This window comes from Eublepharis macularius, chromosome 1 (genome assembly GCF_028583425.1).
Source record: "Eublepharis macularius isolate TG4126 chromosome 1, MPM_Emac_v1.0, whole genome shotgun sequence".
Lineage (NCBI taxonomy): Eukaryota > Metazoa > Chordata > Lepidosauria > Squamata > Eublepharidae > Eublepharis > Eublepharis macularius.
This window is the reverse complement of record NC_072790.1, coordinates 35,501,878-35,528,755: the sequence shown is the minus strand read 5'-3', so window position 1 is coordinate 35,528,755 and position 26,878 is coordinate 35,501,878. Positions and strand designations below refer to the sequence as shown.

Below are 26,878 nucleotides of genomic sequence, written 5' to 3'. Positions count from 1 at the left end.
AGGTAGCAAACCAAGAGAGCTCAGAAAAGAAATATAAGCCAAGCAACATGAGGGGTAGCACTATGAAGAATAAACCAAGAGTCAGAGAGTTAGGGGGGAATCCTCAGCAACCACTGAGAGACCTCCCTTCATTATTCTGATGTTCCCCTCAGCATGTGTGCAAGAAGAAGCAGAGGATGTGGCACCCTAGCTCTCTATGCCTGTCGTCTAGCAGTGGCTCCTTCCCAAATGGTAGCAAAAACAAAATGGCAGCTGAAGATGGGCTTGCAGCCTGGCAGGTACGGCTCTGCAGCCCACCTGAGGGTCTTAACCAAAGAGGGATACGAAGCAGCTTCACATCTATGAAGCTAAAAGCAGGCAAAGATCTGAGTGCCCACTGTCTTGATGCGCAAGCAGGGCTTTTTTTCAGCTGGAACGCGGTGGAACGGAGTTCCGGCATCTCCTGAAAATGGCCATGTGACCATTTTCACTGAGGGCGATTTAAACTTTAAAAAACTCCCCCCTTGTTCCAGCTGACCCAAAATGATGTCATTGTGTGGTCCTGAGTTCCACCACCTCTTTTCCCAGAAAAAAATCCCTGTGCGCAAGTTATGAATGTGACTCCTTAAGCATGCTCAAATGTGACTGCTCTATCTGACAAAAAGTTCAGTGCAAATACGACCAAGAATTTGACATCCTTGGAAGCAAGGCATCGCAGAAGTATTAGTTATAAATAATGGATCCTACAATCATGATGAGCTTCTGTAGTACCACAATAATTAGAACTGGATTAAGCTAAAACAAAACCCTGTATTTATTTATTTATTTATTTTCACACTAGAAGTAAATTAAATGAAAATCCTCTGCTGTATGGACTGCATTTTAATGGCATAATAAATGGGTATTGGAAGCTTGACAACCAGCGTGGTGTAGTGATTGAAGCATTGGGCTAGGATCTAGGAGACCCAGCTTTGAATCCACACTTTGCTATGAGTCCAGTAGCACCTTTAAGACTAACCCACTTTATTGTAGCATAAGCTTTGGAGAACCACAGCTCTCTTCGTCAGATGCATCTGATGAAGAGAGCTGTGGTTTTCGAAAGCTTATGCTACAATAAAGTTGGTCTTAAAGGTACTACTGGACTCTTTACTATTTTGCAACTACAGACGAACACAGCTAACTCCTCTGTATCTATGACACTTTGCTATGGAAGCGCTCTTGAGTGACCTTGGGCCAGTCAACACACTCAATCTAGCCCACCTCACAGGGTTGTTGTGAGGATAAAATTGAGGAGAGGAGAGCAATGTAAGCCTCTTCAGGTGCCCACTTGGGAGAAAGGTGGGGTAAAAATAAAGAAAATAAAGAAAATGTTACCCGCTGCTAGTGCCATCAGCTGCTGGGATCCGGCACAGCAGGGCACACATTTTGCTGCCTGTGGATTGAATTTTACTCCACAAATTGAAAACACAAAATGAAGAAAAAGGACAGATAAGAGCAAAGACAATGCAATCTCTTCGAGCCCCTATACAGGGCAGGGCAGCAGTCCATGGTAGCTAAATGGAACCTCCATGTTCAGTAGAAGTATACCACTGAACGCCAATTGCTGCGGAGGACAACAACAGGGAGTAGTTTTATCCTCTGTGCCCTTGTTTGGGGGGACCTCATGGGCACCTGATTGGCCACTATGGGAAACAGAATGGGGGTCTAGGTATATTATTGATCTGAGAGAGAACGTCTGCTTTTACATTCTTACATGCAGTATCGCTGGAAGCTCTGTCTATTGAACATAAGAAATATGAGACGTGGGAATGGGAAGAGAATCTGGTTCACGGCTTGGCTGAACAAGCTCAGTTCCTACCCTCAGCAAACCTACCAGTATCTAATCTATCGGCAAATCTAAGCGCTTTGAAGGCAGCATGAAGTAAAGATAATATAAAACAGCTTAGCGGAGACCTTAAATATTTACATTTTTGTTCTACTACATGTCAGGTTGACATTTTCTAACATTTTAACATTATCTACCTGGCAGTTTAACCAAATTGGAATTCAACCACAACTGAAAGGCCAGTGTTTACAGACATTAATAGCTTCCATTTATGAAATACCAAAATCCAGTTCAATGAACAGACAAAATGTGTGCTCAAAGCAGAACAGATTCCTCCGACAGTCACTGACTGACTGAATGCTTCGCAGACCTTTGAATAACAACAGCCGTGCGTATGTCAAATCTAGTATCTGGCTCCCTTCCTACAATGTTTCTTGCAGAAACACTACAGAAATCTGACACGTTCATAGACTGACCCAAATATTGTGGATCCCCCAGCTTAGAGAATCACTCTGAATCACCTTTGTTGGGAAAACAACCAATGGCAGCAGCATTCTCAAATTCTTGCGCAAGAGACAGAAAATGGTGCATGGATGCTGGAACTGTTGCACAATACTTGTTACGGAATGCACACTCCAATCAAAATCCCAGATATACACCTTTCTGAAAATCATGGAGTCAAAAGACATCATCTGCATTTGTGGTGAGCATCTTAAGCCATGTTCCACTGAAAATGATGGAGTAGCTCGAACTTATCCACATTCCCACATGCATTCTAAGGCACGTTTCAAAACATATCTAATTTATGGAAGAGATTCCTGAAAGTAAGGATATCGGAGACCTTCTGTGAAGTTTTCATAGCCATCTGAGATTGCGAGGCAGAAAAGAGGGAAACGCCACAGAAATAAAAAGGACACGTTTTTGACACATCTGTAGGCTCAGATAAGCTCCTCTTTGTTTCAGCAATACCTAAGCTAAGTGCACGTAAGCGTTGACTTTCAGAAGGATTGCACTGAAGCCGATAGTTGTACGTTAAACCCAGGGCTTTTTTTCAGGGGGAACGCGGGGGAACGGAGTTCCGGAACCTCTTGAAAATGGTCACATGACTGGTGGCCCCGCCCCCTGATCTCCAGACAGAGGGGAGATCTCTGTCTGAGCGGTGCGGAGGGCAATCTCAACTCCCCTCTGTCTGGAGATCAGGGGGCGGGGCCACCAGTCATGTGACCATTTTCTCTGAGGGCAATCTAAACTCCCCTCTGTCTGGAGATCAGGGGGCGGGGCCACCAGTCATGTGACCATTTTCTCTGAGGGCAACCATTTTCTCTGAGTTCCACCACCTCTTTTCCCAGAAAAAAAGCCCTGGTTAAACCTATATAATCCATTTATTACATTAAAAAAAACAAGGACTCTTCAGTAAACTCACTATTAAGCCACTCAAAGTACTGTGACATTTTGATTGCCCATTATTTCCTGCATCTACACTGTCTCTGTGTCCTTTGCATCTCCCTTCCTAGGTCCGTACTGATCCCATTAGTACATATCGTACTGATCCCATTAGTACATATCATGTTCATTGCTTACTTTTCAGCAATTTGGTGCCTTTAAGTGGCTGAAAACACATACGCATGGTGCGTTCTAAGTTGAGAAATGTGAAATTACCCACCCGTCTGAAACCTACATGGAAAGACGTTCACGTTTCAACCAGGTGTAACTCAAAGTGCTGCTTTTTACCATTACAACAACAACAACAACAAAGCCTTTATTGGCATATCTCAGGTTATCGATACAGGCAGTAAACAAATATAACGGTAACAAGGGTAATTTGAGTGAAAGCAGTTAGACGTTTTTCAATCAATCCTTGATTACCAGACTTAAAAATAGGGCTACCTTTTCAGTTATTTCGGATGACGAATCATTCAGACGACGGCACACCATTAAGGCCTCCGAATGGCCCAGCATGTTAAGTAAAATTGGGTCTAAGAGATGAGAACGTATATCAGCATACTGGGAACAATGAAGTAGGATATGAGGAACCGACTCAACGGAATTTGAATTACAAGCACAAAGTCTTGCTGAATATGTGATCTTCTTATATCTGCCATGGATGACTGCAGAAGGGATAGCATTGCACCTTGTGAGTGCGAACGCTCTGCACATTTGTGGGGTATAAGAGGCAGATAAGTAAGGAGCCAGGATTTTAAAATTCAGAGGAGAGCAGGATTTGGGGGGGCAGAACTGGCAAGCTTTTGCAATTCAGTGTCCAAAATTCTACGTTTAATTTATTGACATGCATTTGGAAAAGGGAGCATAAATAATGAATCTAAAAATAAGTCCATTGTAGTTATTTTTTTCTCTATGGAGGCAGTCCAGTTGGAGATGGTAAATTCTGACAGCACCTAGGGTCAGCATTATAGTGCACTCGTAGCCGATATTTAATTGACATAAGCCATGCTCTTGTTTCTTTTTACCATTACATGAACACACATGAAGCTGTCTTACATGGAATCATACCACTGGCCCATCAAGGACGCTATAGTCTACTTTGACTGGCAACAGTTCTCCAGGGACTCTAGTACAGAGAGGTCTTCCACACCACCAACCACCTGATCCTTCAATTGGAGATGACAGGGAGTGAACTTGGGACCTTCTCTCGTGCTTTGCCATTGAGCTGTGCCTTCTTCTCCTAAAGCTCTGAGTAGATGAGGGAACCTTCAAGGAGCACTTTTCAAAGAGTAAGCTTTCTTGTGCACCATGGCCAGAAACACGTATAAAGATCATGGCTTTTTAATTGGTGTCACCCATCCTCTGAAATGCCTTCCCTAGGAAGGTTGACTGGGCTCTCTTGCTGGCATCATAAACACGGTCAAAAGACTTACACTGCAATCCTAAGCAGAGTTGGTGGTGGTGGAGAATACCCTCAAGTCATAGTTGACTTATGGCGACCCCTGGTGGGGTTTTCATGGCAAGAGACTAACAGAGGTAGTTTGCCTTTGCCTGCCTCTGCAACCCTGGTCTTCATTGGAGGTCTCCCATCCAATTACTAACCAAGGCTGACCCTGCTTAGCTTCTGAGATCTGACGAGATCAGTCTTGCCTAGGCTATCCCAGTGAGGGTGAGTTAGTACATACATATAATTAAATACAAAAACAAAAGCAATTAATGAAATCAACTTGAATCAACCTGAACTGGGGCTGCATATAGATGGATTTGTAAAGAACATATTCCTGCCAAACATATTCAGTTGCTTCTCTGTGAACTAGTTTAATCAGAAATTGGGAGAAACAGTTGCAAGGTTGCTAGAACCTGAGCCTAGAACTTGCACTAAGTTTTCAAGCAGACTTCTGATCTAGTCCAACATGATACATTTGTAACATGCAGGAGAACTGTAGACTAGAAAATATCACTGTTACGCCACCTTGAGAAACTTCTGCTTCACTACTTAAGGCAGTCTACCTGAACCACAATTCTACCCAAGTCAACCAAATTTTAATTAATTTCCAAAACTGAAACCATACAAACAGAAAGAAAAGTGCCTGCTTTTTCTTGGGCTTGCATTTTACAGGCGTAGGGCTTTTTCCATGCAGAAAGCTACTTCCTTCCTTTTGCATGTATCCCAAATCCTTCATGCTCTTTATAGCTTTGCTCCATGTTCTCTTTCATACCGAAAGCTCTTTTCTTCTTTCCTTTTAACCATACCCCCAAATCCTTCAGTCTCTTCATAGCTTCAATAAGGAAAACAGTGAAACCAGGGAGTGAAACAACTACAGTGACATCTTTTGGACTTTTGTTTTGCTTCAACAGACAAACACAGCTACCTTTCCCTGTACCTTTTATATACATATTTACGCTACATGCAGGGCTCATTTCGAGGGGGAACGCACAGGAACGCAGTTCCGGCAGTTCCCCAAAGAGGTCGCATGTCATGTGGCCCCGCCCACCTGACTCTCGGCCATTTTGGGCCTGTTTCGGCCAGGATTGGGGCCGAAACGACCTGGATCGGGCCTCTGATGGGTGGTGGATCACTCTCCCGCTCAGCAGCAGCCCGATCCTGACCATTTTGGGTCCCTTTTCAGCCATTTTCAGCCCCTTTTTGCCATTTTGGGCCCAATTTCAGCCCTGAATGGCCAGGATTGGGTCCAAAACAGCCAGAATAGGTGATGTCAGGGAGTGTGGCATATGCAAATCAGTTATACTAATGACACTTCCAGTGATGGCAAGAGGCGTGGCATATGCTAATGAGTTATGCTAATGAGTTCCTCCAGCTCTTTTTCTACAAAATGACCCCTGGCTACATGTATGCATACCTGCTTTGGATCACATGAACCAAGAGCTGATTCCTAACTCCTTACGGCTTTTCCTCAGCATCTGCCAACAGGCTTTGAACAAAGGCATTCCTTGGCAAAGAACAGCAGTAGGATGGATTTATTTCTTTATTTCAAAAGTATCATAGGTTAGAGTCCATCAAAAAAATCTGCACGGGAGGAAGAATTCTGTGTCTCCCATTCATAGCAGTCCAAAATGCTCCCCTAATGTTGCTCCTGAAGGCTGGGAAACCTCCAAGAAAAGCATTTCAAGGGCTTGCCAGGCTCCCACAGGAGTTGGGGAAGTTGTGCTTCCGTAGACAGAAGTCCTGTGTATGGATTGTTCTGAAGGTATCCAACCCCATATACTTTGATAAGACTATGCATTGCAATGGACTACATAATGGACTAAGTACAACATAATGGGCACTGGGGGGCATGGCCATTGATATCCAAGGTATGAGAGCCATTTGTGGCGGCTTCCATGTGTTTAAATACACATAATCTGCAGTAGAGCTTCCATTTTAAAACTGCAATGCTAATGCAGTAGTAATCCTTACTACTCTTTGTAGAACACTTCTGGCAAGAGCCAATGTTAACGTTTTGCCAACATAGTCTTTGGCATAAAGCAACATCTCATTTGGGGCCCTCCAGAATGACAGAGATCCCCACCATCTGGTATTACTGTAGTAACTCTCGGGTAACTTTAAATATATTGGCTCAGAAAGTGGTTATCTCACCAGAAAATCTTAAATGTTTCTTAGGGCAAAACTTTGCTTCATCTGTTTTCATTGTATGGCAAGTTCAAGTTCAGACCAGGTGGAGTAACTTATAAGCTTCAGGCCTTCGTGTGAGCAGAGGGGGGGAAACTGCTCACAAAAGATATAGGAAAGGGTCGAAAGTGTAAAACATTTAAAATTCCAAAGTTATCTGAGGTAATAATGAAAATGTTAAGGTGATTTCCTGGATGGTTTGAATTTCAAGTCCTTGTGGCTTCTTAAGAAAGCCTAAACAGACATGGTAGAAGTTAAGAGAACTAATTTGTTGTGGGAACAGCAACGTGAACCATATAAACTTAACTCCTTAGTTAGCCAGACAAAGAAGTCCTGCTATCACAATGTAAATTGTTAAGGGATTCTTCATGATTCTCATATCATGGTGAGTGTGATATGTGGGACTAGGATATGGGAGGTCTTGATTCAAATCTGCCGTGAAGCTGAATAATTTTGAACTAGTTACTCTCCTTCAGCCAAACCAACCTCACAGGGTTGTTCTGAGGATAAAACACAGGAGGGGAGAGCCGTGTATGTTGCCCTAAGCTCCTTTAATAAAGGATGGGTCAAAAATGTTCAGTGCCAACCATTGCTCAGGAAGGAGAAAGCCTCTCTTTATTTCCCCCGAATCACTTATTCTTTTATTTTTGAATGGGTCAAATATACTTTGGGTAGGATTTCCTCCCACTCAGTAAACTTTTAGAGCCATCTATTATGTTATCCCTCCCGCCCCAAAAATCCTCATAAGGGATCCAGTGTCTGATTTCCCACTTTCAGCAGTCACAGCCCTCTGGTTCTAACACTCAAGCTTCTTTTTTCAAAAGTAAGGCAATTTACATGGGGTCGTTAGAGAGTTGTTAAAGCTTTGTTGAGGAGGCTGAGATGGTAGAACAAAGTCTACCGAGGACAGACTAGACTTACACAAGGGGCAGGCATTAGGGTAACGCTTCTCTCTAGCTGAACAGAAGCGAAGGTCAACAAAGGGCCGAAGGAGAGAACAGAAAAAGGTAGGTAGCAGGGCAAGAATTATTAGGACAGCCTTCAGGACCACGGACAGCTCCAAAACAGCCAACTTGCTCCAGCCATTATTGAAGCCAAACGTAGCCCTTGTGTTCTCTGAAATCTGAACCAGGCCCCCCTCCCTTTCATGAGGAGCAACCCCCTACAGGAGCCAAGAGCTGCCACTTCTCTGGCATTCTGTTTTCTGTAAAGGCCTTCTGGTGTCTTGGGCAGAGATGGAGACTCTGTATTCTTTAGGTGGAGTCGTTCCTTACAGAGTGGCTCTAGCATCTTGCTTTTATGGGCTGGTCTCTGGATCTATGATGGACAGTGCCATTTCCTCTTCAAGTCCACTCTTTCCTGCAGAAGGCTAGTGGAACTCTCTAATGCCACATCTTTCAGGAAGCTGTTGGGGTCTGGATACAATAGCAGCCCTTTCGTTGAGCCGCTCTTTGATTCGCTGCATGTGACAAGGATGTAGACCTGTCCTATGCAGCCTGTACCTTATGAGTGCACCTTCCACCATAATCACCATCAGGAGCTCCCCTGGAAGAACTAACCCTGTCCTGCAGTTTTGAGGAGACCAGGGCCCCGGTAATAATCCACGAGATATTGCAGACTATGACAAGAAGACATTGCACACTAATTATATTAGGGATCCCCAACATGGTGCCCGTGGGCACCACTGTGCCAGCCAACACCTTTTCTGGTGCTCACCAAGTTTTTTGAGAAAGTGGGTGGGACCAGGTAGGGCTTTTGCCAAGCATGGCTTCTGATTTGATTAGTTGTGCAGATTTTTAAAAACATTGGTTTGGCAAAAGCTGTTTCCACAGCACAAGGATCTTCATTGTGTAACTGAATGTAAGCTGTGGTAGCCATTTTGTGGCTGGCTCCCATCTTCTGCAGCAGCCATTTTGTGACAGCCATTTTGTAGCTGCACCCACCACACAGTGCCAGAATTCCAAATGTGTCCACAGGCTCAAAAAGGTTTGGGGGCCCATGAAATATATATTCCATTATTGTAGTTTCCATGGAACTGACCAACAGTGGCCAAGTCCTACAGGGATGTAGGCATAGCCTTCTACAAATAAGAGGAAAAGATATCAATTCAAAAAGCAGGGAATCTCTGGTCTTCATATATAGCAACAGAGGTAACGTTTTTAATTTAAAGCTTGGGCATGGTCAGAGGCACAAGAAAACTGGCAACATTGAAGCCAGCAGAAAAAGAGCTGGGCTGAGCGTTTGTTCCTTCCTTTCTGCAGGTGGTGTAGTCTTTTGAGCAAGCCTTAGAATGAGACAAAGGGCTCTCGATCCTTGGTTCCCAGCCTGGGGCTCCATGTGTGCCGTGCTGGAGGAACCATCACTAGCTTGAGACATACTTGTGGCTCATTACCTGCTTGAAGTTGTATTGGGGAGGGAGCCTGTTTGTGTGTTTGTGCTTTTGCTTACTGTAATTTTGATGCCTCTTTCATTTTGTAAGCCGCTTTATGTCCCCAACACAGGAGAAAAGTGGGATAAAAAATCTTCTAACGGAAATACAAAAATAGGCACCAATTCAATGAAATATAACCTTGACCTTGAGTAGCCAGCTCATGTTTAAAACTATTAGCCTCGTCTACACTGGCTATATTTGCTATGTTGGCTGATTTGGCTACATTTTTCCGTAATGTAAACCAGCTGTGCGTATGCATGGAACACAAACATACAATAAACAGATTGAGAATCCTGTTCATAATATAGCCAAATCTAGCCGTGAAGTGACAAACAATAATGAACAAAAAGGGGGAGGGGAGACACTCTGGAGAGATTACATTCCAGAATCCTGAGAAAGCTCCATGGAGTTCTTGATGCAGATGAGCTGGTGGACACACCAATGTGCCTTGGTGAAGGCAAGAAAGACAAACTCTTCTTCCACGGTCTGAAGACGTCCAAGTAAATATTCCAGAGGGGCAGCTGTGTTAAGCCGTCGCAGCAAAAACACTGCTGGTGTCTTGTGGCACCAGAAAGACTAACAAGGTTTTATTCCATCTGATAAAGCGGGCTGTAGTTCACAAAAGTCTATGCTGGAACAAAACCTGGCAAAATCTCCAATATCATTAATACAAGGACTATCACGATTTCCCTCTGCTCTCTGACTTTTAAAGAACTTGTGCGTTCCCATTTCGAAGTAGTGAGACCCCAGCTTCACCAGAGGTTGCCATTGTTCCCTCCATCTTCTTCCTACAAGGTGAAAGGTGACAGACACAAATACCCCAACCTTCCTAAGTTTGTGTGACTCTTCCACTGATGCAGACGAATGGCCTGAAGATCAAGGCCTAAAACATATTTTTCTTTTCTCCGACCATTTCTCTTTTAACATATAACCTCATGAAGAATCCTGAAGAACTCAAAAGCTTGCCTGCTATTTTACATCATTTGGGCTGTTGTCAAGCCAGCATAGTACAGTGGGGAGACTGGCCGAATCCACACTTCCTTTTTGTTTCCGCGCCTTTTTCGCAACCGCGGCGCTGTTCAAGCAGACACTCACACGCTTTCCCATTCCGCGTGTTCCCCGCCATCGCCGCGCCACAATTGCACCTCCTTTCCGTACCACGTGATAATGGTGGAAATCTGTTTTTGCCCGGCCCTTTTTTTTTTTTAAAAAAAGGGCTTTCATAGCGCATTTGCACAATAAAGAAAGGTCGGTATACCGCAAAACCTACTTCAATGAGCAGTGGTTTGCGCGGGAAAAGAAACAGACGATGGTCCTTAATCTTACCATCAGTTTATTTCCGCTCTCAGCTTTGAATGGAACCTGGTTCCCCCCTATAAATACTCTGGCTTTTCCCTGGCTCTGCCTACATGAGAGTCAGAATATCGGTATAGCGGAAAATTAACTTTTTTAAAAAAGAGGAGGGAAGTGACGTGCGCCGTCAACGCTGATGACAGAGGAGGGAACTGTCCACTATAATGCTTTCCTCAGTGGCATGAGGAGAACTGATTGTGCCACGAAGATGCACTGGGAGGGTGAATGTGATGATGCACAGCATGGTAGCGGAATAAACCCAACTGCCATGACTGCGCAAGATAAGCAGATGGTGAGTGCATGTGGATTTGGCCATTGTTGGATTAGGACCTGGAAGACCCAAGTTCGAATCCCATCTCTGCCACAGAAGCTTGCTGGCCAGTCACGCTCAGCCTGACCTACCTGGGTTACCGTAGAGAGGATAAAATGAAGGAGAGAATGACGTCGTAAGCTGCTTTGAGTCTACTTTGAGGAGAAAAGAGGGAATAAATTCCAAAATAAATAAATAAATAAGAACATTAAATGGATTTTAATTTTTTTTTTCCTTTGGACCTAGGCTACTTAGAAAGTGTAAGGTGCCACCAGACTTCTGTACATTTTGCCTGGTTACTTAAGCTCCAAGGTAGGCAACACAACCAGTTTCTGAGACTTCTGTAAAGCAGTCCCAAACAGAGAACAGCAACAACCTGCTCTCATTTGTAATTCTCTTTGTAGATGATTATATGAAACAAAGCTTGGAAACTGAAACCAGGTTTACAACTGGGGAAGGATCCAAAGACATTCACTGAGGGAAAAGGGAGCCAGATGGCGTACGCTAGTATAGTTAGGCAGAATAAGTCAATAGGAAATGAGCTGAGGAGAGGGGGAAGAATCGCAGCGCACAGTTTGATTATTGGCAAATGAACACTGCGGGGGGGTGACTGCAAAAAAAGAGCTTTATGACGTTCTTTCCCTCCCAGGGTGGACTTAAATATTTGTATCATAACCGAGGCACTAACTTGTATCTAGGGGTTTACTGGCTGTTTAGAAAGCGTTTGGCATATTAAAAAAAAATGCAGTTCTCAAACGATTGCCAAAAAGAGAGAGCTGAAACTATGATACTAATTAAAAACATAGCCTTTGGTATCACTAATATTAGTTCCTTTCCTTTCCTTTTTTTTTCTTTAGAAACTGTTAATATGGGCAAAGCAATACTTTTTCCTTCCAAAACGGAATGTTCACACAGAATCCCACTTGTTGAGGCCAACGTACTTCAGGAACTTGCCAGCAGTTGGGATAGGAAAAAGGGAGGGGTCAGATAAGATTCAGATGTGATATTTACAAGGAATGACTATAGATCATACAAGTTTATAGTTTTATAGTTTGACACCGTAAAAAAAAACTCACACTGAGGGAGTCAAAACTTCTACTTATATTAAAAACTAAAACGGCTTCCTGGCTACGATTCAATTAAAGAAATTAAAGGATTTCGTACAGAGACTTTGAACTGAAATGTGCAATTCCTTCCATTTCAAACATCTCGGATCTTTTTCTCGGCATCTGGGGACAGCTAAATACCCGTTTAAATGGAGGGAACGCAAACCTGTTGTAAGTCCCCATTGGGGAGAAAGGCGTGGAGGGGGGAGTGAAGTAAGTAAGTAGAGATCTGCACGGGCAGCGGTTCATGTGATTTTGCATTTAAGTGTACCACAAATAGTGTGCATCGTGCACACCTCCATCACTTCATGCCCAGTTTTAAACGTGGAATTAAGTGCCAGCCGTACACTATCAGTGCAACGGTCAGCAAAGTTGCACTTTCAATGGGCTTCAAAAGATGTGATTCTGGTTAGGATTGTATTGTATAACAGCTGTATCGATATAAAAAGTACTTTTATAAAACATAATGCCAAATGAGTACATATTTACCTCTACATTCTAACGAATAAGTGTCTCCTTATTATCGGTCTCTCTCATTTGATTATGTATTTGTTTGCTTTCTGATCTTGCAGATCATGAAAGCACTAGGACTGTACACAGAAAACAAAGTTCACGTTCATCTATTACTGATGATAAGGGCAGGGCTCATTTCGAGGGGGAACGCCCAGGAATGCAGTTCCGGCAGTTCCCCCAAGAGGTCACATGTCAGGTGGCCCCGCCCACCTGACTCTCGACCATTTTGGGCCTGTTTCAGCCTGGATTGGGGCCAAAACAGCCCGGATCGGGCCTCTGACGGGTAGTGGATCACTCTTCCACTCAACAGTGGCCCGATCCTGACCATTTTGGGCCCCTTTCGGCCATTTTCAGCCCCTTTTTGCCACTTTGGGCCCAATTTCAGCCCTAAATGGCCAGGATTGGGTCCAAAACAGCCAGGATAGGTGATGTCAGGGGATGTGGCACATGCAAATCAGGTATGCTAATGAACCACTTCTGGTGATGTCAAGGGGTGTGGTGTATGCTATTAAGTTATGCTAATGAATTATGCTAATGAGTTCCTCCAGTTCTTTTTCTACAAAATGATCCCTGGATAAGGGCATAGTACTATCCTCAGATTCGAGAGCTGGTATAGCATAGTGGCTAAGAGATTGAGCTATCCATCAGCAAGTCCTTGGCTCAAACCTCATCTCTGCTGTGAAGGTGCTAGGCAGCTACCACCCCAATTGATACACTGCTTCTAAGAATGCTTCAGGCATGTAATTTTATTGTTCCTACAATTATGCTGTAAGGTATGTCAACTTTATCATTTCCTCCGCTCCATGTACAGTGTAGGAATGAATGATGATAACATTGACGTGCCTTACAGGACAGCTGTTGAGATTACCTCAAGATGTGAAGCACTGTGAAAATTTGAAGAACACCATCAGTTAGTTCTTCCTTGCCTTTCTCCAGCAGTCCATCCCCTCCACGGCCCTGAAAAAGTTGAAGGTTGGGGGGAGCTACAATGAGGAGTGGGAATCCGATTAACACTGCAATCCTAAGAAGAGTTACTCCAGTCTAAGCCCATTGAAGTCAACGAGCTTAGAGTGGAGTAATTTTGCTTAGGATTGCACTATAAATCATGCCCTCTTTTGCTCATGGAGGAAGTTCACAATCCATGCAAGAAGGCACAGGCAGGGCTTTTTTTCTGGGAAAAGAGGTGGTGGAACTCAGTGGGTTGCCCTCGGAGAAAATTGTCACATGGCTGGTGGCCCCGCCCCCTGATCTCCAGACAGAGGGGAGTTTTGATTGCCGTCCGCTCCAGCAGCGCGGAGGGCAATCTAAACTCCCCTGTGTCTGGAGATCAGGGGGCGGGGGCACCGGCCATGTGACCATTTTCAAGAGGTTCCGGAACTCCGTTCCACCACATTCCAGCTGGAAAAAAGCCCAGGGCACAGGCAATTTCTCCTCTTCACTGCAACTCCCCATGCCAGGTGGAATTTTGTCCCACAAGGCTTCCCCCAACCTTCTGCATTGTTTTTTTCAGGATCACAAGAGACAATCCGCCTCTATGATTCATAGGATCAAATAATGTATAAATGTCAATTATAGTTATTAGTGTTCACAACAACCCACTCAACTCAATTACTCTCAATAGTATTTTCACAGAAACCATAATGTTAAAAAAAAATTTATCACCGCTCTGTGAATGTTTACATAAATCAACAAGAGATACAATAACACCAACACAATCCTTCCACAGCGGGTGATCACTGCTTGTATATATCAGCTCTAAAACCCACAATTAGGCCAGCTGGCACGAGTGTCAGTGGTAGGATTCAATACTACTAGGCACATCTCACACAGCTGTCTTCTCAGAAGTAAATAACATCCCAATGCGGCAAGCTCTTGCACCTGGTTTCTATTTGGGAAAGTGGCTTTCAATACTACTATGCCTTTGTTGACTCAAAACTAAATTCAGTTGTCAGGAAAAAAAACCCAGTTATTACCACCTCACCACCATTTTTCCCCACTAAGCTTCTAGTGGTAATCAGGTTGGATGAGCTGAGAGAAGCAATCTCTGCTTGTCTCAAGCTCTGAGCTTGCCACCGACACACAGAGAAGGAGGGATGGTGGAAGTTACAAAAAAAATTGAATTTCATTTTAATCTGACACCAGCAAAGATGCTCTGCTGGAAAGACCAAAATGATGCAGCTAGGCAGGAAAAAATGCAGTTTGTTGCACATTATTAGGGAGGGAGCAAAGGTAAAAAAAAAAATCCTGTAATGCTAGAACTATCAGACCTATACCTAATAAGATGTTTAGATTTCCGTATTAACTTTATGGCATTGTATTTTTACTCTTCTGATTAATTGCATTGCCAAACTCCTTAAAACGTTTCTGCAGGTGTTTTTTTCAAAACATTTAAACCACCAAGGTAAAAGGAGATTTATATCATGTAATGCAAGCACTCAGTTGTTTTGGAGAGATGCACACATCTTTTATCAATTTATGCAACTGTAAAATGGAAACCTGCATGTACCCAAAGAAATCAGTAATAAAACCCCAGTGGTTAGCCACAGTACTTAATTTTATGGGTTAGGGGGTTTCTTTTTCTTTTCTTTTTTAAAGTAAAGGCATGAATGCTTCAAGAATTCCACATTCCTCAAGTCCTGCTTTTCATTTGGAGTTGACAGGCAAAGTTCAGAACACATCATTATGAGGTTCGCAGTCACTGCTAAAGGTAACGCTCATATTACAAATGAATTAATAGAAAACACTTACCTTCCCTACTAGCTTGCCTTTCCTGTTCATGCAAAGGTAAAAGTCTGTCTCTTTCCCTTTGATCCGGACTTGACTGCCAAATGTGTCTGTTTCCACTAGAAGCTGGGCTTGTAAAGGAAGAAGAAAAAAGCAGTCACTTACCAGTGAAGTCACAGAGTCATTGAATGAAGAAGATGCCCTCCTATATATTCTCCATATCAGTGAGAGGAGATAGAGGACCTGCCATTCAGGGGAAATAAGCAAACAAGGGACATTTCCACACGTCCTTAAAGGGACGGCCCACTCACTGGGCGGCTTTTCTCCTTCACTCCATACATCTCATATTTCAAAACGATACTGGGCTGTTTGGCTTCCATTTTTTTTGCCACCTTTTCTGAGAGCACAATTTCCCGCACTTTCCTGTGTCCCCGAAAAGATACCGAAAAAAATGGAAGCCAAACAGCCTGCTACCATTTTGAAATTGGAGACATGTGGAGTGAAGGAGAAAAGCTGCCAACATTCGGTGAGTGGGCTATCCCTTTAAGGACGTGTGGAAATGGCCACTCTCTCACACACAAAGCTTCATGAGCTGCCATCAATGACAGATCAACATCATTAAAAGGAATCTATTTATTTATTTCATTTATACTCTTTCTCCTCAACTGGATCCCAAACAGCTTACATAGTTCTCTTCTCCTCCCTGTTATCCTTACACTCATGTGTGGTAGGGTTAGACTAGGGGTGCCATTCCCCTGCCCGGGGCAGGGGATCCCCTGCTCCCCCCTCCTCCCCCTATACCCACTTTCTTGGCTGGTGTGGCAGCATGCTCCCTGGGGGCGCTCCCAGGCAGCACAGTACACCCCTGGGCAGTACGGCACACTCCCATGCCCACAGCGGCCTGATTCAGGCTGAAATGCGCCCTGCAGCAGGCCCATTTCAGGCTGTATCATGCCCCGCAGTGGGCCGATCCAGCCCGTGGGAACACTCCCAGACGCCCTTTGACCCTGCACAATGATGTCACTTCCCAGAAGTGATGTCATCACACAAGCCGGGAGTGCGTGCGCGCTGTGTGCATGCACAAACCCAAGACCCAGGGCGCAGCAAGGTAGGTGCCAGGCTCCCAATCTCCTGCCAGGGGAGTCAAGGGACCTGGCAACCCTAGGTTAGACTGACAGTAAGTGACTGGTTCACATTCACCAATTAATGTTCCATGGCACAGTATGGATTTGGACCTGACTGTCTCCTGCTCTGACACTCTAACCACTACACCATACTGATTCAGGGCTTAGGCTAGAGAATAGAGCAGGAATTTTCTAAAACAAAAATTAAAAACTACCAGCCTGCCCCCATTTGGTTTGTTTACCATTATTTATATTTCTTATCAACCACAGTTCTCAAAAGACCCCAACAGCAATGATTAACGTCCGTTAAAAACAACATTATTTTCTTGTTCTTTCGGGACTCAAAAGTGAGGTGTTTGGGGAGAGTCAGGGGCAAGGAGTTCACCCACTGCGTGGGGGACAGAAGAAAGAGACCGTAGATTGTTTTGGCACTGCTGAAGCAACCAATCACTGTATTGCAATGGCAGACAATGCAAACGTCACAACACAGTGGTGGATGGGAAGTCAGCTGATTCCCTGGAAAATCCAGGGTAACATTCCTCCTCCCTGCAAGTAAGGGTACTGAGGCTTTGTTTCCCCTCAGAGTGTCACTAAGTAGCTACATCTGATTGGCTACGTAGCAGCATGATGTCATCTTGCTTACTTCTTGATCCCTCTTAGGCTAGTGGAGCATAGAAAGATGCTGATAGCAGAGGAATAATAGGAACCAAGTGGTTCTGAGAGCCACAAAAAAAGTTGGAAAATTTTGTAATTTTCTTTTTTTTTCCATTTGGCATTTTGTACCCTCCCCTGAATCTTCCCTTTCACTCCCAAACGTTTACAGGCGGAACTTCCGTTCAGCTCTGGTATAAATCGGAGAACAACGATGTTCTGAAGCCAAAAATGGTGGAAAGTTCCCCACTGTTTACCTGTTTATTAGATTGATTGTATGGAGGATAATTATAAACAGGGCTTTTTTTCAGCGGGAACATGGTGGAGCGGAGTTCTGGCACCTCTTGAAAATGGTCACATGGCCAGTGGCCCCGCCCCTGATCTCCAGACAGAGGGGAGTTTAGATTGCCCTCCGCGCCGCTGGAGTGGCGTGGAGGGCAATTTAAACTCCCCTCTGTCTGGAGATCAGGGGGCGGGGCCACCGGCCATGTGACCATTTTCGCCAAGGGCAATTCAAACTTTAAAAAACTCCCCCCTTGTTCCAGCTGACCCAAAGTGATGTCATTGTGCGGTCCTGAGTTCCACCACTGAGTTCCACCACCTCTTTTCCCAGAAAAAAAAACCCCTGATTATAAAGTAGCTGAGTATGAGTAATACCCAGTACAAAGCAGACATTTACATGTAACACATGCACTTTCAGTACGTAAATGTGTAAATGTTAAAGAAAGGCGTGATGAATCAGAAATGAGGCTGAAGAGTGCGCCCAGAGCAGTGGAGGGAACACACAGTGTCATGGTAAAGCACATGCTTTGTACATACAGTACAGTATCTCAGGTAACAAATACTGCGAAAGACCTTTGCTAGAAACCCTGGAGCGCAACTGCCAATCAGCATGGATAAATCAGGGCAATATAGAACAATGGTCCGACTCGGTATGAAGTAGCTTCATATGCTTCGTAGCACAATTGCAAGTTCCTCCCACTGGGTTTTTCCTCATTCATTGTGTCATTTATATCCCAAGGGCTCAGGGACAATCCAATTCCATAGCACGGGTGACATTCATTGTCAAATACAAAACAAATTTTGCCAGCTTTATTCTACAGATTCAACATCATCATCACAGAATGGTAAAAAGATTTTCAGTGCAATCCTAAGCAGACTTACTCCAGTCTAAGCCCATTGAAATCAATGGGCTTAGACTGGAGTAACTCTTCTTAGGATTCTACTGTTTATCCCCCACAGTACCTTAAGCCAAAAGGTAGGTTTCGATCATTTAAATAATAATGCTTAAAAGGTCTGCCTCTTTTAAAATGCACATTATTTGTCTCACTCTTCCAAAACATTCTCAAGAAAGCTGTGTAGTTTCAAACCTACAAGATACATCACCTCACCCTCAAACTAAAACAAGTATGAGTAATGCCCTGGCTGATTTTAATTTGAAAAATATCACCTTAAAAAGATGTCGGTTCCCTGCTGTGAAAATTAAAACCATCTGGATGGCGTGATTTCCAATAATTAATCCAGCTCTCCTTTGACACTGTTACTAATTAAAATATGATATCCCCTTTTTTCAAGTAAAGAATTTAAATAAATTTTAAAGAGCTAATAAAATAATGCAATAATTTTGGAAATAAATGAAAATTACCTTTTCTCCCACTTGACTAGGCTATGGAATATTATAGCTCTACCTTCACACTAGCAAGAACTAATTAACTCAAGGCACAAGTGAAGGTAGCAACTTTCATGGGAGAACATCAGTGAGAGAGAACAGGAGATTATACACACACACACGGACCAATTGCCACGGTACATAAGGTTTCAAATGATATTTCTTAGAACTAAATAGGCTGACCTGGATGGTCAAGGCTAGGCTGATCTCATCAAATCTCAGAAGCTAACCAGGGTTGGCCATGAAATAGTAGACTACCAAGGAAGTCCAGGGGGGCTACCCAGAGGCAGACAGTGGCAAACCACCTGGGCTCATCTCTTGCCATGAAAACCCAAGTAGGGGTCACCATAAGTTAGCTGCAGCTTGATGACACCTTACACATCCATATGGCTAATATTTAAAAACAAGCCTTCACAGTTAAGTTTCCAAGACCATGATGACAAACCCACTTGCATAAAAGTAAGCACTACTGAATGCAATGCTTCTGCACAAACTTGAAGGTGATCTGGTGTTTGCCGCTACATACTAGGGATCCCATTGCCCTTGTTGGGGTGGGGTATCCCCCACTTCCAGCGTCCACTTCCCTCCATCTCTCATGTGGCCAGCAGGGGGGAAAGGTATGGGGACTGATCCAGGAGCCCCACAGCATGCTCTGGAGCACTTCCTCATGCTCCATGATGCAGAAGCGAGAGGTCCCACACAAGGCCAATTTGATTAATATTAGCTCCCAATCTAGCATCCTTCCAGTGCACATACATCCCAAACCCCTCCCCTTGTCCCCTGGTTTCAAGCCCGGGGATCCAGGCATCCCTATTACATACATGAGCTCAGGTGATTTTTGTACTCCTCCTCTCACACACAGCAACCTAATGAATGACATCTGCTTTCGCAGCAAACCATGGTTTGCTTATTGTGTTCAAATGAACCAACTATGGTTTGTACTTCCCCTGCAAACTGAGATTTCAAACAGTGGTTCATTCCCAGTTTGGAGCCCTGGTTTGTAAGCAAAGCACAAAGCAGAGCTTGTCCTGAAAGCAGAGATCATTCATTAGCTGGGCACATATTAGAAACAGAAGAGGAAAAAGCCTGAGGATCTCTCAGGACCATTCACATAACAATAAACCATGGTTTGCCCTTACATCTGAATGGAGCCATAATATAGGATTGCAATGTGTTCAAACAATCTTCGGTGTATGAACAATTGAAAGATGATAGTAGAGACTCAGAATCAGCCCCAGCATGTCTAATTCTGTGATCTGTAAACACCACTAAACATGGGGGCAGGGGAGATAACAAGCCATTGCATGATTTTAGCATATTTGCATAAATTCACACATGGTTTACTGGCACCTGTTCTCCCCTTTCATTTCCCTTACTGAAAAATATCTTGAAGAAGCCCTTCCATTCCATCAACATCTTTGCCTGCCATTCTTTTCCACATGCTGGTTATACTAGCATGCCACATACCCCTTCAACAGACCTTCATTGAAAATTTTCATTTGCTATTTTACAGAGCCGTATCTGCTTTCCTACAGGGCCACATTTGGTTTCTACAGCCGTTAGTTTGCAGACCCCTGGCTCCAATGGCTCTTCCTCTGGTACAAAAAGAGTAACTCAGAGCCAAGCTACAAGTGACGCCTGACACAGGTTGGACACTTGTCAGCTTCCCTCAAGTTTTGATGGGAAATGTAGGCGTCCTGGTCTTGCAGCTGTAATGGAGAGCCAAACTGTAAGACCAGGACGCCTACATTTCCCATCAAAACTTGAGGGAAGCTGAGACGTGTCCAACCTGTGTCAGGCGTCACTTGTAGCTTGGCTCTCAGTTAACATTGGATAGGAAGGACTGTTTAACCCTTCACCTGATTAACCCCACACACCACCACCACCACCACCACCACCACCACTGCTTTTACCTCCTTGGATTCCAAGTCAACAATTGCATGGTAAACAAAAGTTTGAAAGCTCCCAGGAATAAAAACAGCTGGAGGCTGGAGTTTCCCGGGAAAAGCACTTGGCTGGATTCTCTTTTTTCCCCTCTCACGCTCTGATGCCAATCATCCCCTCCCTACAGGTACTTTTCTAAAGAGAAAGTGCCCAGAACTTTCCCGCCTTCAACAGTAGGATAAGTCGTTTACTCAAAAAAACCCACCTTCCTCTAGACAAAAGGCAGCTAATTTTAAAACTATCATATGCTCCAAAATGCACCACTTTGACCTGATTCACGTAAGATAGCAGAGACCTGAGGTGGTAGAATGAGCCTCACCATTTCAGACTAGTGATGGAGTGGAGTGCAAGTGAACAGGGAGGAATACACATGAGGGCCAAGCTAGAAGTGACGAATTACACTTGAATGGCAAGTGAACAGACTCACGTGTATTCCTCCCTGTTTATTTGCTCTCCACTTGCGCTCCACTCGATCACTACGTGATTGAGTGGAGTGCAAGTGGAGCACAAGAGAACAGGGAGGAATACACGTGAGTCTGTTCACTTGCCATTCAAATGTAATTCGTCACTTCTAGCTTGGCCCTGAGTCTGTTCACTTGCCATTCAAGTGTAATTCATCACTTCTAGCTTGGCCCTATCTCTTCACATTTTAAAACAAAACCCTTCTTACAAACTAGGAAAAATGTTGGAGCCTTTCCATTTGGTTGCTGTGTTGGCTTTTTTTTTTTAAAGGAAGTTTTAACTTAGAAAGGAACGCTTCAAAACAGGAACTTCCGCCTGCAGTCTGAAATGGTATACAGTCCATTCTACCACCTCTAGGCCACCTCAGCCCCTCAGGTTAAAAAATCTGCACCAGAAAAATCAGTGATTAGAATGTAGGGTTGCCAGCCTCCAGGTGGTAGCTGGAGATCTCCTGGAATTACAACCGATCTCCAGGCCAAAGAGATCAGTTCCCCTGAAGAAAATGGCTGCTTTGGAGGGTGGACTGTATGGAATTATACCATGCTGAGGTCTTTTCCATCCCCAGGTTTCACTCCCCAAATCTCCAGGAATTTCTCAACTTGGAGCTGGCAAACCTATTAGAATGAGATGCAACAATTGTTGAACCAGTTCAACTGTATAAAAACTGCAGCATTACCCCTGAAGCCTCAGTTCTGGAATTCAAAGGCAGACATGACAATCTTTTAAAATCTGCATGTTCAAGTTATAAATTAAGACCTTACTGTTTGCTCTTCATATGACCCTTTAAGTATTCATGTAAATGTTAGTTCGATCTACAGATAACTACTTTCCCCTTCTGAGTAGCTGGTCTCGATTTAACAGAACGGAGTTACAACTAATTGATGTGAGGTACTTTAGTCAGGGTAATCTTGGGGAATTCTTGTGTTAAGTGCAACGAGACGATGCTGCTCAGACGCTTTACCCGATGTTAGGAAAGCAGTATCAGCCGTATCAGCAGTAACTGTAGCTAGATGCCATTCATAAGATCATGCGAGGGTTTTGCAACAAGTTTAAAAAATAAACACATTGATCCACACCAGCTGAATGAATAGGCCAAAATGCCTTTTAAAAGAAATGGGTGTGCCACAACTTCTGATTGTTTTGATGAGCAACCTGTACTCTGGACAAGAGACTACTGTTAGGAAAGAATATGGAGAAATACAACGGCTTCCAATTGGCAAAGTTGTCAGACCACAATTGTATTTTATTTCCCTATCTGTCCAGTCTGTGTGCAGAGCATATAATATGGAAAACTGGGTTAGATTTAGATGGTGGAGTGAAAACTGGTGGAAGAAACATTAACAATTAGCAATATGTAGATGATACTGTGTTACTGGCAGAAAACAGTAAAGACTAGAAACAACTACCGATGGTTAAACGGGAAAGTGCCAAAGCCGGATTACAGCTGAATATCAAAAAGACAAAGGAATTACACCGCTTTAATGCTGAGAATGAAGAAATGGAAATGGTTCAAAGTTTTCTATTCCTTGGCTCAATCATCAACCAAAAGGGAGACTTCAACCATGATATCAGGAGACTGAGGGCCAAGCTACACATGACGAATGACACTTGAACGGCAAGTGTATTTCTCCCTGTTCACTTGCCCTCCACTCAATCCACTTGCCGTTCAAGTGTCATTCGTCATGTGTAGCTTGGCCCTGAGACTTGGAAGGGCAGCCATGAAGGAACTAGAAAAGATATTAGAGGATAAGGAAGTGTTGCCAGGGACCAAGACCAAGATAATTCATACTATTGTATTCCCCATTTCTATGTAGGGATGTGAAAGTTAGACAATAAAGAAAGCTGACAGAAAGAAAATGGATTCATTCAAAATGTGGTGTTGGGGAAGAGTTTTAAGAATACTATGATCAGCCAAAAAGACAAGCGAGTGCTAGATCAAATCAAATCTGAATTCTCCATAGAAGCTAAAATGACTAAATTATGGCTATTGTACTTTGGACACATCATTCATGAGCAGACTCACTGGAAAAGATAATAATGCTAGAAAAAGTTGAAGGCAGTAGGAAAAGAAAAAGACCCAATGTGAGATGAATTGACTCAATAAACGGAGTCATGGCCTTAAGTTTGCCGGACCTGAACAAGGCTGTTTATGATAGGACTTTGGAAGTCATTAAGTCATAGGGTCACGTAAGTTGAAAGTAACTAGATGGCACATAGCACACACATTTTGTGACAAAGAACTCACCAACGTATCTCACACATGGGTGCTTTTCTTCATTAGATTAAGAGTGGTAACTTATATAAAGAATATTCTCTTTTTAACTTCCCCCTTTGCTTTGTTCTTTAGAGGAAATATGGAACTTTGGAGTTCTATTGCTTTAAGTAATTATAAAGACATTATAGGAAGACAAATGCCCGTGCTTAAAAATATGCTTCTTCTGGTAGGCTTTATTCCTATTGAGGCATTCGGTCTTAACTCTCCTCAGAACTTCCCCCTAGAAGAAACGGCAACTCTTCAAATGTGTATATGAAAGGGAGTATGCACTCTCGTGTGTGTGTGTATGTGTGTGCGTAATCTTCAGCTAAGAAAACATTTAGTCAGAGAAAATTTTGATGGTAGTGATGCCAATTATCTTTCAAAGATTTCCCTTGAGTGGGAGGATGGGAACCAGAAAACTAATGAAAAGATATTAGGCAGGAGTAACAGGATACTGAAAAATGCAGGGCTTGGATGTTTCTCTGTCAAATGACTTCAAGTTCCACCCAACGTCTTCCTGTTTAACAGGCGAAGTCAGAGAAGCTACATAGACAGGCTTGCCTATATAGAAAAACTGGGTTCTTTCTTGAAGATTTATCACCCCAAACTAAACAATTATAGTCCAAATCTAGTGTCCTATGCTCAACTGTGCTGCCCCCACAGGGTGTATAAGCCTGTACCCTGCACTCATGAGCAGAGTGGGATTCAACAGATTCACAAAAGTTAGTTCTGGAGAAGGGCAAAAACTGGGGAAATTGCGGTTTGTTGCAGTTCATGGTTCGTCACATTTCACGAACCACGAACTGGCATGAAATTCCCCAGTTCATGAACTGGTTCATTTGGTTCGTGAATATGTCACTTCCAGCACAGCAGAAGGTCTGCAGAAAGCCCATTCCCCTCCCGTTGCCTAGGAAACTGAATGATCAGCACCAGACCATCTGCAGCGACAAACCGAAAAATGAACCAAATGAATCGGACTAAAAATTGTCGCGGTTTGTCAGAAATGCCCTCCAACAAACCACCCATTCATGAACCCAAAAACAGCTCGGTTAGTGACAAACTTTGGTTCGTATTTCAGTTTGTGCCCACCTCTAGTTTAGTTCCATGCTGACAAAAGAGAGCCTCCACTTTTTGAGATAGTAAAACCTCTGAATCTTAGGAGGCAATATGAGGGGATGGCCCTGGTCCTTGGTCCTCTGGGACAACTGGTTGGCCACTATGTGAAACAGGAACCAGATGGACTTAATTCACTAGTGCTCTTCTTACCAAGTTCCGCACAGTGCACAGCAAGATGAGACTGTATCTAGCTGCCATTTATTGGTGCAGAACACAAGATGGACTTTGCTATCAAGCCCATGCCTTTGGGCAGAAGAAGTCCAGAGCTGCTAATGTAAGTTTCCCCTTTGTAATCGTGCATGGAGGTCATCTTCACTCATCAGAATTTTCTCACACAAAGATAATGACTTTTTTCCTGTAATGTTTGAAAAATAGTAAAGATGCTTGGTGGCCAAACAGTACACAGTTCAGACAGCTGTTTGCTTGCCACTTGCTACACTTTATATGCTCTGGGAGGAAGAAAGTGTAAAGCAGCCCTCAGAATGGGCAAAATCTCTCCATGCATGCAGTTCTCCTCCTCTCCGTCCAAATGTCAAATCCAGCAATGTATGACCTTGCATCTACTTCACAATCATGACATAATGAAGAGGGAGTTATGCCAAAATTATGTAAAGTCTATGGGGAGTAATAAAACTCTGCAAGCTATGAACAAGTGCAAGACTCTATATAGCCTACAAACTGAAATCTTATTCATACAATCACATATGCCCAGCATCTGATTTTTCTCTCACTAAGACGCCGATGTTATTGAAGTGAAAGGTGCTATTATAGTACAAAACTGATCCAAGAGAAGATATGGGCGTATGATGACCCACAAAGTTACACAATTGTGAACAACAAAAATAAGCAATCTATGGAAACGGACCCCAATGAAAGCCTTACTACACTTTAGCTGAATGTGCTATTTTGGGTGGTATAAACCAGCCATGCACTTTTCTGCCATTCTCTCTCTTTTAAAATCATTATCCCTTTCTTTAATCAACGGTTGGGTTAGGGCTGCCTCCAATGTTCTACAAAGCTAGGCATTTGTTGGGACATCGATACAGGCAAAGTCGCCCCAGGGCTGTTCTTGCTTGCACAGAGCACCTGATAGGGTCAGAACAGAAGCACCAAGAGTAGGGTTGCCAGGTCTGGATTTGGAAATTCTTGGAGATTTTATGGGTAGAACCTGGGTGGGCAGCATTTGGGATTAGAAGGGACCTCAGCATGGTATAATTCCATAGAGTCCACCCTCCAATGCAGCCATTTTCTACAGGGGAACTGAGCCCTGTCAACAGTTGAAATTCCATGCCTTCGGCCCTCAACTGCTACTGCTACTACTGCTACTACTACTACTACTAAGATTGATCAATCAGTGTTGCATTCTGGAAATCTATAAACTGATTCTAGCAAATCTAATCTTATTTTTTCGTGGTTTCTTAAATTCCATTTATGTCCTACTTGTAGTGGCCTTTATCCCATGCAATACATACTACTGCTACTGCTACTACTATTACTAAGATGAATTTTATTGTTGTTTGTTTAAATTCCTTTTATGTCCTATTTGAACTGGCCTTTGGCCCTATACAACTACTACTACTACTACTACTACTACTACTACTACTACTAAGATGAATAAAACATTGTTGCAGTCTGTAAAGCTAAGAACTGATTCTAGCAAATCTAATATTATTGTGTGTGTGTGTTTTCTTAAGCTCTTTTCCTGTCCTACTTGTAGTAGCCTTTGGCCCTATACAATAACTACGATGATGACTACTACTACTACTATTACTAACAACAACAATAAGATGACAAATCAAAGATTGTTGCAGTCTAGAAATCACTCAGTATAGTTTTACAAGGGTAGCCATGTTGGTCTGCAGCAGAACAGCAGTATTTGAATCCAGTACCACCTCAGAGACTAACAAGAGTTCCCTTCTTCAGAGAGCTTCTTTAGAGATCTTACACTCTGAAAATCTTGTTGGCCCTGTACAAAAACAACTACTACTACTACTTCTACTACTAAGATGAATCAATCATTGTTGAATCAAATCTAATTTTATTTTTTGGTGTTTTCTTAAGTTCTTTTTTATGTCCTACTTTGGTCCTATATAACTACTACTACTACTACTACTACTACTACTACTACTACTACTACTACTACTACTACAGTTCTCCTGGAGAAAAAAAAGTGTAGAAAGTTGCTGAGGTCCCTCTTCCTCCATAAACCCCGCCCTCCCCAGGCTCCACCTCCAAATCTCCAGGAATTTCCTATCCTAACTTTGGCAATCCTACTCACATTTCTGGAGAGGCCTTTCTACAAGTGCAGGACCCATAACTAAACAGGGCCTATCTTCAAGG

At 43.3% G+C, this 26,878-nt stretch overlaps 1 protein-coding gene across 1 annotated transcript in view; it reads right to left on the bottom strand.

Moving 5' to 3' along the window:
* FGF18 (fibroblast growth factor 18) overlaps window positions 1-26,878 on the bottom strand; it is a 62,377-nt gene that overhangs the window by 5,860 nt on the left and 29,639 nt on the right. The window contains exon 2 of the mRNA XM_054987563.1: window positions 15,340-15,446. Coding sequence (XP_054843538.1) covers window positions 15,340-15,446 — 107 coding nt within the window. The remainder of the gene's footprint in view (window positions 1-15,339; window positions 15,447-26,878) is intronic.